The sequence below is a fragment of the Vanessa tameamea genome, chromosome 17, assembly GCF_037043105.1.
Source record: "Vanessa tameamea isolate UH-Manoa-2023 chromosome 17, ilVanTame1 primary haplotype, whole genome shotgun sequence".
NCBI classification, from domain to species: Eukaryota; Metazoa; Arthropoda; class Insecta; order Lepidoptera; family Nymphalidae; genus Vanessa; species Vanessa tameamea.
The window spans coordinates 1,593,963-1,610,060 of record NC_087325.1 but is presented as its reverse complement, the minus strand read 5'-3'; the positions used below and the strand labels follow the sequence as shown (position 1 = coordinate 1,610,060).

At 33.5% G+C, this 16,098-nt stretch overlaps 1 protein-coding gene across 1 annotated transcript in view; it reads left to right on the top strand.

Annotated features, from left to right (window-relative positions):
- The first annotated feature begins 11,295 nt into the window (after positions 1–11,295).
- Positions 11,296–16,098, top strand: part of LOC113394794 (potassium voltage-gated channel protein Shaw-like) — a 262,752-nt gene continuing 257,949 nt past the window's right edge. The window contains exon 1 of the mRNA XM_026632216.2: positions 11,296–11,519. Within this exon, the coding sequence (XP_026488001.1) occupies positions 11,476–11,519 (44 nt within the window). The 5' untranslated portion in view covers positions 11,296–11,475. The remainder of the gene's footprint in view (positions 11,520–16,098) is intronic.

The following is a 16,098-nucleotide window of genomic DNA, read 5'->3' as shown; positions in this document are numbered from 1 at the left end:
TATCTTTGCAATTGATATTGATAACAGAGCGGATTCATCAGGGCCTTATCAATTGTATTATCTACAAATCGGATGCAATTCTATAATCAATAAAATAAAATCGCCATACATTCGAGATGAGATGGCCTAGTGGATAACGTTAGGATATCACTGAATTTTTATGTTATTATGTCTAAAATTGGTGCTGGGCGGTTTATTTATAAAATACGGAAGAGATGATGGTACGACCTACTTGATGGTACGAACACGCGTAGCTATTGATTATATAAAAAATATTAAATATTCTTAACAAAGGCCAATTCACCGCCAATCTGGGAACAAAGATGTTACGTCCCTTGTGCCTGTAGTGACACTGGATTATTGGGGATGGAAAACATCGTCAAGAAAACTGCCTTATCGGATGAAATTCTGATACATCTGTTCCACAAACCCACATCGGTGAAGCGTGAGTAAAATTGACAAAGTATTTGCCCAGCTGTGGGATATGAATAGTACAATACTTTACTTTTAATATTATATTTAATCTTCTGATAAAAAAAATATTTATTTACATAAGTATTATTAACATTATTTAGTCCTTATAAAGTCCTTGAATATATACAAATATGAATTGAAAATTGTTAATAATCTTCTAATATTTCTGCAACTCAACGCATAGTTATGTGTTCGCAAAGAGGTCACTTATTAAGTTCTATTTCAAAATGGCGTCAAGAATGAACAATGGATGAAAAGTAATAGAAAAATGTTAATTAATCCTCGCAAAGTGTCACGGGGCGATGAAAAGAACAAAAGAGCTTTGCACCGACATCATATCCAACTAGAATATTAGTAGTATTAGTAGCTTTACTTACTATACAAATATAATTATTTAAAGCTTACTAGTAAAATAGAAGATTAAGCTAGTGATTTTGATGATATATTTTGTATTATTAATTTATGATGGCGGAGCTATTTAGCCGTCGTGTGGCGTATGGTCACCTGGTACTTCCAGAAGTAAATTACACGTAACGGCATCACGGAACCACGGGATCAAATATGTTATGTAACTTCTGTGTAATAATACCGGCTCATTCGTCCTGTGCAGTGAATTAATTCAAAATATTCATGTTTGTTTGTGAATAGATACTAGGATCTAAGTTTAAATACTAGCTTTTCTTGACAGTGGTAGGGTTAACGGTTAAGTGGTCACTGGCTATAGGAATTGGCGCCGTATGAAATATTAACTATTCAATAATTCGCCAATGTACCATCAACGTTGCTATGCTGGTATCTGCCTTGTGCCTTTAGATACACTGGCTCACTTACCCTTAAAGCTGGAATACAAAGATACTAAGTATTGCTGTTTGACGATAGAATATCTAATAAGCGGTACCTACACGCGGGTTTGCATAAAATCCTACCACCATGTAAAAACTTGCTTAGACAATCATATAAAAAAAATAACTAAATATCGTCTTTATAATCTTTTACACTTTTCTTGTTTTTCTTGTTGTTCAAGTTTGTTTTAAGTTTGCAATGGACATTAATTAATTGGCATCGAATTCAGAATATTGCCAACATCTTGAAATATACTGACACATACTGAAATCCTATATTTATTTACCAGAAACATGTGACATGCAATAATTCTATTGAATCAATGTATTAAGCTGTTAATATCAGTTATTTCGTGAATAAACCACAGACGCGTACCAACATCGTTTCTTGAGTGTAATTAATAATCTCCTAATATCAAGAATTCCTAATACATTGTGACGTCAGAAGGAACCTTAGGATCAAGGCTCGACATATGGTACATACATTAGTTTATATTTTATCGTATAAATGTAACTATATACAGTTTTCTTTTTCTATTTTAAGACAACTTCAAATATTATGTTTGTTAGTAAAATATTTCATGAGTGGTCGGTACCAAATAATGGTCAGGGTAAATAATGATTTAGAGATTACCTTTCGCTGGGCAATACTATAGTTAGGATTAGGATTTATGAACAAGAATAATAAATTCTGATACTTAATATAATATTTTAATTCTTAATAGTATAACTTCTTATTATTAACTTAAATATATTTTCATGTTCATCCATAAGTCCAAATAAAGTAGATTCAGTCCTTTGCCTGGAAATATTAAAACGAACTGTCAAATAAAAAAAACTAAAAAAAAAACTGATCGTTACGCTCGTTACGTTAAATATGATTACGTTAAATATAACGTTATTATTGATAACACACTGGCACTTGATTATGTAACAGCGGGGTAAATAGTATGAGCCATAAAACAGCAAATTAAGCAATTAAATGTTGATGGAAACTATAAAATAGCACTTGCCATTATGAATAATTGAAACGAGTTAAGTGATATTTCAACAAACATTTACCTAATCGTCTGCGTAGGTGCAGTAAACTTGCCGCCGTTTTCAGGAACGTTTTAGTTCACGTTCGATAAAGATTTACTTCGATTTTCAAAATTATCCTTTTCATCGAGATGTCATATTTAATTGCCTCTAATTATATTGAATTCAAAATTTGAATTTAGAATTTCGCTTAAAATATTGCAGTCAATCTGATGAACTAGTGACCTGATAATATTTTTTTTTAAATTGAATGTCGTAGTCATCGGGCACCGGCCACAAGCAAACAAGAAATTCAAACGAGAAATCGATTCTACATTGGTAAATAATATTGGTTCATTAGTTAAATGGTGCTTAATTAAAGCACTATCTTAATATTTATATGATTTTATTTGCGATGTTATTTTATAGGTATGTTATCAAATATTCGGAAGCACTTGCTATTATATCTTATTTGAATTCTCTACGTTTAATTCTATTGCCATAATTTGTTTTCGTTTTTTTAAGATGTAGGTCGGACGAGCAATGGGCCTCCTCATTGTAAGTGGTCACTATCGTCCATGGACACCGTGTAAGGTGCTGTAAGAAATATTAACCATTTCTAACATAGCCAATGTGCCACCAACCTTGGGAACTGATATTATGTACCTTGTGCCTGTAGTTATACTTGCTAGTTCACCCTCAAACTAGAACACAATAATATGGAGCCCTGTTGTTTGTCGGTAGGATGTCTGCTGAGTGTCACTTACCCAGGCGGGCTGGCCCAAGGCCCCACCACCAAGTAAAGCGCTATTAATAATATCCTATGCAGTCTTGATAACAGGTGTGAGGAATATAACACGTGCAGATTACGCGGATACGGTTTCGCATTTTCGGTGTAAGAATTATTTATGGTTCTTACTGTGCAATTTACGATCTATGTTCTACTTTGAAAGCTTCTAAGGTGTTTGTTTTTACATTACATTACATTAACAGCCTGTAAATTTCTCTCTGCTGGGCTAAGGCCTCTTCTCCCTTTGAGGAGAAGGTTAGGTTAGGTTAGATTAGAATTTCAGAATTTCGTTGAAATTAGAAACATGCAGGTTTCCTCACGATGTTTTCCTTCACCGCCGAGCACGAGATGAATTATAAACACAAATTAAGCACATGAAAATTCGGTGGTGCTTGTCTGGGTTTGAACCCGAAATCATCGGTTAAGATGCACGCGTTCTAACCACTGGGCTATGTCGGCTCAACGGTGTTTGTACCGACAGAAAATATAAATTATATCAGAAAATGTAGTTATATAAATAGTTTATTTAAAGTAAATGTTAAAAATTTTCTTCGCTATAATTAAAAGATTTACTCGTCTGCGTATTATCTGACGTTACGAGACTTTCTCGTGCTCAGAATAGTCCCCAAGGGTGTGATGCGACGCTCTATAAAGGTTGTCAGACATGTAAGTATCGCAAACGTAAAAGTACCTATAGAAAGAATTCGTATTGAATTTCACGAAATATTTGATGAAGATCTATGGAAGCTGTCAATTTCGGATGATATGCCAACTATTTATATCTGAGAGAATAATTTCTGAAGTATGTAAATACTAAACAAAAAAATCTAACTTTGTTTGAACGAGTAAGAGATTAATTGCAAAGGTAGAAGAGACATAACATCTCAATTCCCAAAGTTAGTATCGCGTTGGTATAAAGCGTCAATGTCTGTGGGCGGTGGTGACCACTTACCATCAGGTGGCCTTTTTGTCCGACCACCAAAACTCATCAAAGATACAGGATTTTTAGTAATGTAAATATTAGAATGTAGCTTTCATTTGTAGCAAGTCTCTCGTGGATTTCGGACTTATTCCATAGGGATAAATGACCAACTTCGTTTCATTGTCTGAACTTATTCCCCTTTCAAATTTAACTTTTCACGTAAAGACAAAAAAAATTATTCTCATTTTATAATATGGTTATATATTTACATTCAAATTTACTAAATATTTTGTTCAAATTAAACTTTAGCACTTGGGCTATAGAGTAAAAGTGTAAGGAGAGATGATGGTAGCCTCCTACCATCATGGTTCATTTTACGCTCAGAGAATTGCAATTGCGAATTAACAACGCTCATAGCATTCTTGCCACCTTTAAACTCCGACACGGCTTTAACTCCTTCCTTTAATTTTGCTCAAATAAAGTGTATTTGCACCAAGCAAAAGTAATAAATCATTTTATTAACTAGCTGACCACCCCGTTCGTACAAGTGAGATTCGTTAAAAGTTGCCCATTTAAAATTTCCTATAATTACCTCTTAGTGGATCCTTACCTTATACTATCGTTTCAAATTACAAATATTTTTCTAAGTATAGATTAAATTCAGGTCATGTGGCCATATCTACAACCCACCATCATTCTCTATCAACATAACTGAAGTCCTGTTTATTGTATAATATATTGTACAATTGTCCGTATTAATGGGCACGTGGAATAATATATAGTGAGGAACTGCGCGTTATATATCTGTTCCATAAAATTGGATTGAGTATATGATTTTAAATTAACATGGTTATTTAATTACTAACAGTCTTTAAAACGGGATATTTACCATGTTTTTTATTTTTATTTGGTCGAGCTCGATATTTGGACATTATCTACGAATGTCTTGTTCACGAGACTGGATTGAGTATGTATGTAAATAAAATAGCTTAATGGACAATCGTTGTTATACGTTTCAGTTTATTTAATAACATTTTCACACAAATGTTTTGTCGGTTGGGCCTCTTTCGTTTAATGGCTCGCTTAAAATGCTGCAGATCTCGAGGTTGTGTCAATAAAATGCTGTTGACTATCAATAGTATCACAGAGTTTGGAATTTGCCAATATTTTCACTCTCTTGTCTCGGAAAACATGTAAAGCTATTAGTCCTGTTGGTGTTATCTCATTTCGCTCGCGTCAGATAAGGCGTCCCATCGGATTTTATTTATTTGCGTAAGGGAATACATAGTGCACTTTACGCTTTTGTGAACACATTCTATTCCTACTTCTCATTATATTATATACTCTTTATATGATTGGCATTCTCAGGACATTTTTGGCGCAGACAATGTTATCGTTCGTTTCTTTCTGGACCATGCCCTCGCATAAGGTGGTGTCATCCTTCAACCGATAGGACTTTTTCACAATGTTTTCCTACACCGCCAAGAACGAGAAGAATACATGAGAACTCAGTGATTATTGCCCGGCTTTGAATCCGTAAATTCTTTCTATTGAGAGTCACTTTCTGCTGAGAGCTGAGATGGCCTAATGGTTAGAACGCGTGCATCTTAACCGATGATTGCAGGTTCAAACCCAGACAAGCACCACAGAGTTTTCATGTGCTTAATTTGTGTTTATAATTCATCTCGAGCTCGGCGGTGTAGGAAAACATCGTGAGGAAATCTGCATGTGGCTAATTTCAACGTAATTCTGCCACATGTGTATTCCAACAACTCGCATTAGAGCAACGTGGTGTAATATGCTCCATACCTTCTCCTCAAAGGGAGAGGAGGCCTTAGTCCAGCAGTGGGAAATTTACAGGCTGTTAATGTAATGAATGTAATGTAAGAGTCACTTTCTAGTAAGTAGGCCATCTCGAATCGTCTTCTAAATAATATATGAATGAAATTACTGACGTAAAATCTTTACTAATTTCCAGAAAGTATCATTTTGGTGCTTAGGCTTGTTTCCTTTTCGTTAACGACTCCCAATTTTGCAATTGGGAGGGATTTTGCTTAAGTGGTTTTAGCTAGAACTATCTCGAGAACACTGTCAAAATTAATTCAACGAATTAATTATGCTATCGAAACAAACAAATTACTTCATGCTTTTAATAATATTTATATTACAGAAACATAATCTTTAAAAACAAATGAAACGGTAACTGTGACCGTTTCTCAAGAATTAAAATTGTCATTTAAAACTTTTAATTGTACGTAATTTGGAACAGTTGTGTCAGAAATATTAATGAATATTTGAAGAGACCCAAAAGACAAAACAAATGCCCATAAATTAGATAAGTACGGGTGGATGTTGATTGGTGCGTTTTTTAGACGTCAAATCTTAGAAAATATTTGTATTTTAACTTTGTATTTTTTAAGCGTTACAAATAAGAAGTTGGCACTCAAATCCGACCTTGACATAAGCTTCCATTGCGCACATTGCGTCCGAACGTCTTTCAAAGTTTCTAGTTTGTAAGGATTCCAGGTGTTAGGTACCCTTTATCCTGTTCTGTACCCTTGAAAATGTCAGATAACATAATCGTTTCAGAAGTGAAAACGTTACAAACTTATTTTGTTATTTATAGTAAGATTGGACCCTAAAATGTACGTAGTCGAGGCAATGTTTTACTGTATCTCTACATAGTATAAAACAAAGTATCTTCTCTGATCTCTGATCTTTGAACTTAAGCAACGGATTTTAATGCGGTTTTCAACAAATATAATGATTCAAGAGAGAAGAGAGAGTTTTGTATTTCCTAGCCGGAAATATATATTTATTTTTTATTTTCGTTATTCGAACTAAGAGTTGTATATTCAGGATGGGTAGCTAGATGAGTATAAACTCATTCTGTATCCCATTCGAGAAAAGTTGACTTACAATTATACGTATGTTATTTTGATGTACGTACGCTTCAAATTTTATAATGACTTAAGTCAATGTCGCATATTACATTCTAAAATTTTATCATCACGCTTAAGTTCAACAATTAGTTTCGTGTATTCTTAAAATGTATACACAGATTCATTCAAACGGAAGTTCAAGACTTACTGGTTGAAATATATTGCTACTCCGTCAATGAAATCCTGATTGACTTTTGACTTAGTATGAACTTGAATGTAGTTTTTCTAAAAGTCTGATTTATTAATGCAATAATATATTACTAATTATTAAACCATTGGAGTTATAAGGTATTTTTTGGATATTTAGATTTTATATTTTAATATTAAATTATATGTAAGGCAGGATATTAGCGAGCTGAAACTCCACAATGTGTGTGTCCACCTTCTGTCCTCAATTAATATGTTTGACTTTGTCTTTGAAAACACTTAATTCTATTTTCAAAAAGCAATTTGCACGTAATATATCGTCAGCTTTTATTTTAATATACACTTCTTGTGAACAGTAACGCGTGTGTATCCTCCCCCGGTCCCGAAAGTCAGCGAAAATGAAAATTTTTCGCTGATTCAATCATTTAACTTTTCCGTAGTGTGTGTTGGTTACGCAATGGTTTTATACAACTAATACCTGTCCCGACTATGCACGAAAAAAGATAATAACTTAAATTAAACAAATAATATTTAAGTCAATTAAAAGGTACCTAGTACATAAAAAATTTGGCCGTCCCGGGATATGAAAAAGAAAATGGTGTATAATTATGTCATTGATATAATCTACCGTAAAAAAGCAAAACGTAGCATTGCTGAGTTTCGGTTTGAAGGGTGAGTGATTATAACGCCAAGTTTCCGACTCCGCAAAGTCAATAAATCCTCCTTGGGGCAAGGTATCCGTTTCTATAATAAATTTCCGCAGACATTTTTAACTTTGCCGTTTCATAAATTCAAATAATTTGTAAAAAATAAAACCATTCCTTACGTCATACTTTTCTTGTCCTTTTTTATTTTTTCCTCGGCTTATTTCACCGTTAAGAGTGGATTCTTAAAATTTTGAATCCATCGTCGAGGTATTATTAAGGGAGTCTACACACAAAACCCAGCGACGGAGGCCAGCGATTAAGCTGTCAATGGATCAGGCGACACGAGATACAGTACGACTTCTTTTGGTAGCGATAAATATAATGATAATTATCAAATTGAGAACATATAAACATACATTATTTTCACACAACAATAACAGGCAATTTTTTATTTGGAATCACATTGAAATTGACGTAAAAAACTATGAAATTTTTATGGTATCGATTTTATATATATATTCTCGGAGTTTTATTTATTTTATATAATTTTCTCTTCCGCTTGGAAGTTTGTGATGAAAATCCACCAAGAACTTCCATACAATCCCTCACCCACAACTTTGCCTATGTTCGTCATTGGGGTTTCAAGCCAGCTTTCCAAATTTCGTCAACATTGGTTCAATTTTTAGTTATGAAAGCGAGAAAGACAGACAGAGTTACTTTTGCGTTTATAATATTAGTATCGACATATATTTTTGAGATATGTACTATTGAAAATTGCTAAGTGACACAGTTAAGACAACTGCCATGTGAGAGTTCAAGTCTCATACTGTGAGCTCGTTGCCACAATGTTTGAGAAATAATTCGAGTTTCATTGTTTTAGTTTTATTATTTCATTTAGCAGTTTTATTTTTATTTGTTATCTATACAAATATTTACTTAGTGGTAGGGCTTGTTGCAAGCCCGTCTGGGTAAGTGCCACACATCATATATTCTACCACCAAACAGCAGTATTGTTGTGTTCCGGTTTGAAGTGAGCCAGTGTAACTACAGGCACAAGGGACACAAGATAAGGTTGGTAAAACATTAGCGATAAAAGAAATTTCTTACTGTGCCATTGTCGGTGGGGGGTGGTGATGACTATCATCAGGTGGCCCATTTGCTCGTCCGCCAACCTACATCACAATATATAAAAGTGAAAGTAGCTCTGTCTGTTACCTCTTCATGCTTAAACCACTGAACAGATTTAGATGAAATTTAGAATGGAGATAGTTTTAATCCCTGGAAATGACATAGGCTGCTTATTGGTTTGTGTACAATAGGTGAAGTTTTATAATTTTCATGCGTGTAAAGCCGCAGGTTCAGCTAGTTATAGATATGTATTTTGTATTCGCTATTCGATCCTAAAATAAGCCTGTGATAGATTGACGGACAGGCAGCGTGGGCTTAGTTATGTAGCTCTATACTTTGGATCCGGAACCGAAAATGAAATTTACGATAAAGGTCGTCAATTCGAGAAGGGTCGGTTAAATGAAATTTATTATTGTAAACGTACACGGAAAACTGAAGTATGCAGGTACACCCGTGCAAATTTTACTGATTTTTTATGGTATCCTTTTTTTGTCGCGCGTGCAGGATTACAAGAAAACTGCATGATGTAGTTGCTCGCTAAATTGCCAATGAAGTGTCAAGTCGATCGAAAAAGGCTATTTTAGGAAATAATTTAAATGCTATTTCTCAAAAACGGTTTTTATTTACGCCGTAGAAGTAAAACTGCTCACGTGTAAACACAAGTGTTTGCGATTCGTGGTCTGTATGTTTAGAGATAAATTGTAAAGTTCACATCCTTCGCGAACAGAAGAGGACAACTTTATCTCGATGTGAGATATTATTTAACAAAAATACAGTCTTATAACATCTCGTTGTTTTGATAATCAAAGATTTAAATAAACTTCGGAATTTATATTTTTCATCTCAATTTTTGAAAATCGTGTCCTCAACGGTCGCTCCAGCTACCGTGTCTATAAGTTTTGACCCGGTGGGTCAGGGTCTAATTGACCCAGTGCCGTGTTTGGAATCAACTGTCGAGTTGAATCTTATTTTACCTTTTTGGTTTTTATCAAATAGCTTCAAAAATTCTTCTAAAATATTAAAGATTACTTCTTTTAAACTTTAAAAACTTCATAGAATTTTATGTTATCCTAGTAGATATCAAATCAAGAGATGGAAAGAGAATCAAAAGGTTTCCTCCCTTATTAAAGAATTGCACATTCTTACCTAGGAGATTAAATTTATTGAACAAGATTTAATATAGCATTGTTATAAGTTAAATGTAGTACAGTATTTGGTAAGCGAATAAAGGCTTTAATTTAAGCCTTTTTTCTCCTCCAAGCCTAAAACTTATATTAGAAGTTGTCAAGTCCTAGTGGTAATGAGTCGAGTTGGCCCATTGGTTAAAATGCGTTGAATTTTGATGTGCTTAATTTGTGTTTAGAATTAATCTCGTGCTCGGCGGTGAAGGAAAACATCGCGAGGAAAGCTGCATGTGTCTCTACCAACACGCATTAGAGAAGCGTGGGGAATATGCTTCAAATCTTCAAAGACAGAGGGGGTTTTAGCCAAGTAGTGGGCTATTTACAGGCTGTTACATTACATGAAAAATTCACGTAACTAAACGAGTCTTAGACCTTTGTGCTATTAAAATTGACGTTTAAAAATGGCTTAATATATTATTTATTACTATAAGGATAAATATTAAATTCTACACATACTTACAATAAATAAGTCTGCGGTCAAGTAAAGGAGAACTCTCCTCTCTTGGGTTCAATCCCCGAGTCAGGCGACAAAAAAGTATTGGGTATTTCAATGGACAAATTATCAGTTTAGATGTGGGCTGCTTTTACATTTTCGTGCTTCAAAAAAGAAGTTAAGCTCTAGTTTCTGGATTCTGATCCGGCTCGACGTACGTACGTTTGCGTACTTGTGTGCTACAAGATATCTAGCACAAGCTAGTTTCGCTCGAGATGATTGACCGAAATCGGCCAAACATGAAGGCAAATAAACTTGTCATAATCATATTATGAATTAATTCATTTATTCAGTTACTTGTTCTAAAAGGATCACTAACAAAACTTAATAACACTATTTTCAGTTTATGTAATATTTTTTGTGAAAAAAGTGCCTTATAAATTTATTAGAAATATTTTAATTTTCTTTTTTTGGGGATTATATCTTCCTACTTCTTCGTTCGAGGCAACACAGAAAGGATCGTCTAGTCTATCTAAATTATTTTTTATTTTATAAGAAACAATAAAATGATTCGCAAAGCTCACACGAGAGCTTTAAAGCTCAAAGCCTACAATTTATTTATAACATTGAAAGCTTTCTTAAAGATTTCATACAAACTTGCAGCGGCAAAGAAAAATATTAGACGAGTATTGTACCTGAAAGACATTAGACTGCACTGCGTTCGGTCCACAGGTGGGGGTGGCCGGGTGGCGTTTCATCTCTACAGTTACAGCATCAGTATGCTAGCGAACGTCGCCGCGTTCGGACACGTCTCCTGTCAGTTATGATTTCGGGAAAACGCGTAAACATTACATTGAGTGTCGTGTATTGTGATTATAATGTTTTAAGACTGTGTTAGTATTGTGTTGTGATTTTTCAAATGTCAATGTACGGTTGATTGTGAGCAGGGATGGATGGCGAGAACCGTATTATTTTGAACGTTGGCGGTATTAGGTATGGTTTCTTGTTTTTGTATCGAAATTTATGAATATTCAATCAAACGAATTTATAATATTTTGATGATGGTGTATTTGAAAAAAGAATTGCTAAGACAAATTAATTCAAAAGGCTAAAACTGAATAACATATGTTAAAATTTCTGGATCGATTTTCAGTTTATTTTGAACGAGTATGATTTTTCAAGTGACATCAGTAACTTGTTGCTCTTATGATGTATTATGATGTATATTAAATAGAAAATACTATTTATATAATCTATAGATGCCTTTAAATTAAAAATCAGTTGATATATTATATGTTTACAATTAATAACGACTCTACAAAACTCGTTTTCATTTATTTATTAATACGATAATTCAAAATTATATAATTCAAATTGTTACTAAAATATATACCAATAAAGATATATTATATATTAGTCAAATAAAAAATCACGCTGAACAATAACACAGTACTGATTATTTCAGGAATAAAGTACTTTTTTGTGTAATATGTTGGCGAATGGGCCACCTAATGGTAAGTTTTCACCACGGCCCATAGACATTGGCGCTGAAAGTATAACCATTCTTTTTCACACTAATGCGCTATCAACCTTGGGAGCTAAGATATCATGTCCCTTATGCCTGTAGTTACACTGGCTCACTCACCATTCAAACCGGAACACAATAACGCTATTATTGCTGTTTGGCGGTAGAATATCTGATGCGCCTTACCACCAAGTGCACGATAAAAATGTATATACTCTTTACTTAAGTTATAAATTTATAAACGAGATCAATGTCTGATTTAAACTCATAAATTCTGATACAAAATAATATACTACTTATCAGATAATTTTTAATAACCTGTTGCAGTTTATATAATGGCAATTCAAGTAGTTTGTAGAGACTTTATTTATATTGATGTTATGAGGTTCACATATTCAACGATATAACATAGCATAGTGGTTAGAACAAGATTGTTTTTGTCGTAGGTTCGAATTGGTGCAAGCACCGCTGAATTTTCATTTCTTAATTTTCATCAATTCATCTCTTGCTCGTCGGTGGTGTAACATACAAAATTTGCAAAATCTCTTTGAAAATTTGTTATATGTGTATCTACTAAATGGAGGTGAAATTAGCTTCTCTCTTTAAAATAAGTGGGTTAGAATTAGCCGAGCAGTACAGACATTGGTTGATAAAACGATACAATTTATATTTATTTAAAATTTTTGCACGATGTGTAAAGAGCCTTAAGAAGGTCTATAGATGGTCTTGTCACTTATAGCAATCTTTATATAGAAAAATTTAGTGAAAGCTGTTTGTTAAGGGAACGAGAGCAGTATAGTATTATTATAGAAAATAATTTATTAGAATATAACAGTAATTAATATACGTATACCTTACAATGTACATCTCATAATACGACTATATACATATAAGTAATTATAAACTACATAATGTTCCAGTTTAATTGCTCAGTCCAGTTATAAGTCTACATATCTCGTGGTCGCGGGTTCATATTCCGGGTCAGAACATTAAAAAGATAATGGGATTATTAGAGTGAGAGGATAGAGATTACGCTTGTGTTTGTTTATTTGGTTAGTCAGTCCGTAGACGATTATGTTCAGAAGGACATGGTCATAAAATTATACATACTTCTGGCTGAACCTGCGGCTTTACCCGCGCGAAATTCATAAAACACAAACTTCCAACTCCGTTTCCCCTTAGGCGTGTAGTTTCGTAGAATCCGGATGTCGACACCCTATAAGGAAGCTACTTGCCAATTTTCAAATTTGTAGGTGTTGTAGTTGCTGCGATTTTGTGATTAATCGGTGAGTGGCATTTCGCTTTCATGTCCATAAATTTTGATCACGATCACATATTTTTTACAATACCCCGACCAACCGATAATATATATAAATATATGATCGCTGGTAAAACTCGAATATAATATATAAAATTGATAACATATTATTAGTTATAATAATAGTACACGTGGTCGTTGAGGGCGTTTTCGTAATTTACGATATATAGTGCTCACCCCAATCAACACTACAATTATTGACGTCACAGTAAGACTTAATATTATAAAGTAACTCGTTTACCCGACTGACGTTGCCCTGTCCTGATTTTTATATATTTTTCTATCATTCTCCTCTATTTTACATCGTCTGATCGTTGACATTCATCTCTCATAATCCTCTTCACACACTCCATTTCTTCTTAGGTCTCTTCTCCTCCATCCCTCCACGTTTATGCTCATCACGTTCAGCGCCTTACATCTCCATACCAACTCAAACGTTTTCTATCGACTTGTATTAATTATGAACATTGAATTGATATTGTTATAATAAATAAAACAAATAATTATACCAAATATATATTGTTTATTAATGTAATGCTTTATGAAAATGTTTAATAAGGTCGTGGAGATTTCTTAAATTTTTGTAATGTTTAAATTTTCTTAATTTTTCTTTTCATATACGAACTTTCTTACGACAATAACAAGCGCAACACAAAAAGAATTAACGAAATTTGTCCAGTCGTTCATGCGTGATGCCGTGACTTTGGGAAATCGGGATTTATTTTTATATAATATATAGATTTAATACACTGGTAACATTATCCTCTTCCTCCTGAAAGGGTAATTCAAATTTCTGTGTGATAATTACAATCGTCTACGCTCTATGGATTCTTAAACTCTTTTTGTTCCTACTCATACTTCCGGTTTCGTCTCTAATTCCTACTCCGTTCAAGCTGTCCGATTGTGGAACAAAGTACCCGAACATATTAGAAAATTTACCTCTAAATTTACTTTTAAGACTTGTCTACGTGAGAAAATATTGTCGGAAAGCCCCTAGTTCCCATGACTTCTGGTATGCACTATTATTATTCATATGTTTTACTATAGATAACATAGATCAATATTTATTTTGTAGATGCTATGTGTGTATGTATTTTTTTTAGAGTCATATATATAAGTATGCCGTCAGGCATTAAGTTCGCCTTTGGTCCCATTGTGTGTGTGGTGGTCAATGAAGTATTTAAACAAATAAATAAAATTATCGATGTAACTATGTATTCTGATTTCTAAACCGGTGGCAGAATTTTTACAATCAATAAACCAGTGTTATGCTTTTATCTAAAATATTAATTTTGGTTATGTATTTACTTTATGCTTACAGATAGGTAAAATAAAATACAGTGAGTGGGCTTCACATTCCCGGAAATATTTTAATTTCTTAATATTGATTGCATAATGTCATAATGTAAAATTACCAAGGTCACTATTGTTGTATTGTAATGTCATTTGAAATTTCAAATTAGGAATTCGAAAGGAATGTAGAGATAGATTCAAATCTTTGATTGGCTAATTAAAATCCGTGCCACGCTAGCGCTTTATTGAGTTACGCAAGCAATTCTATTTTTAATAAGAAATATAGTTTTTTATTATTTCAAGCGCTTTTCAAAATAAGAACGTCAATGACAATGTACTTCAATATAATTTTCGAACAGCACAGATAAACTCTGTAACGTACTCGTTGATTAACGGTTATCATACCCGATAGCCAATGTCGTTGCGTAGATTGTAAGTGGAAGTTAAATCATGCATATGAGATACCTTGATTTTATTTGCACGTTTAACTTGTAACAAAACAATAAGAATATTTATTGACGTTATGTTTGGCAGGATAAGATCTCATTTTATTTTCCGTATGTACTTTGTTTACTTCCCAACGAGTAATCCTACCAATTTAATATAATAGGCTGATTTTTTATTTAAGAATAGATTTAATTTTTGATATCGAGCAAGTGTGATTCGGATTCGCACACCGAGGGTTCCGTACCACCAGACAGACAAACAGACACTGATGTAACAACAACGTAAATTTGTTGTTTTCGGATTTTTCCTATACTTGTGCTTCTTTTGCTTCTTCCAAATTTTATGATTCTTGATCACCGGAAAATATCCTATAGGTTTCGATTCCCTTTGTGAATGTATGGGGAAGGCGCGATAAACGGCCATATATTTTGATAGCGTTGACTATGATGTTCGATTGTCACAGCTCCAATTTACCGCAGTCTTCAATGTTTCGTATTAATTTCAACTTTTACCTCTACGACGTGTTCTTGAGAAAAAATGCTGTTAACAGACAGACAGACTGAAAATAATAATAGCCTATTAATGTCACAAGACATTAATGTCACAAGACATTAATGTCACGATTTCGATCGTCTTCATCGATACCTTTAGAATTAGTACACATGAATATACACACGTTTGAACATAAAATTAGATTAAATTGATTCAAACTTATACAACATTTTAATCATTACGTGTTCATCCCATTCGAACTGTGACTGTGAATTATGCATTACAAAAAAAAAAATCAACTCATTCCGTTTAGTCGTTTCAAGACAGAACTGCAGAATTATGCTAATAGCCGGACTATAAAACTGTTAATTTTTCCACATAAAAAGTTGGACATGTGTGTTATTCCAAGGTCTCTCTTAGGAATCGTACGATATTTTATTAAAATTCCTCCCATTAAAGTGGGAAGAGGGAATTACAGAATTATGCTAAATCGCACA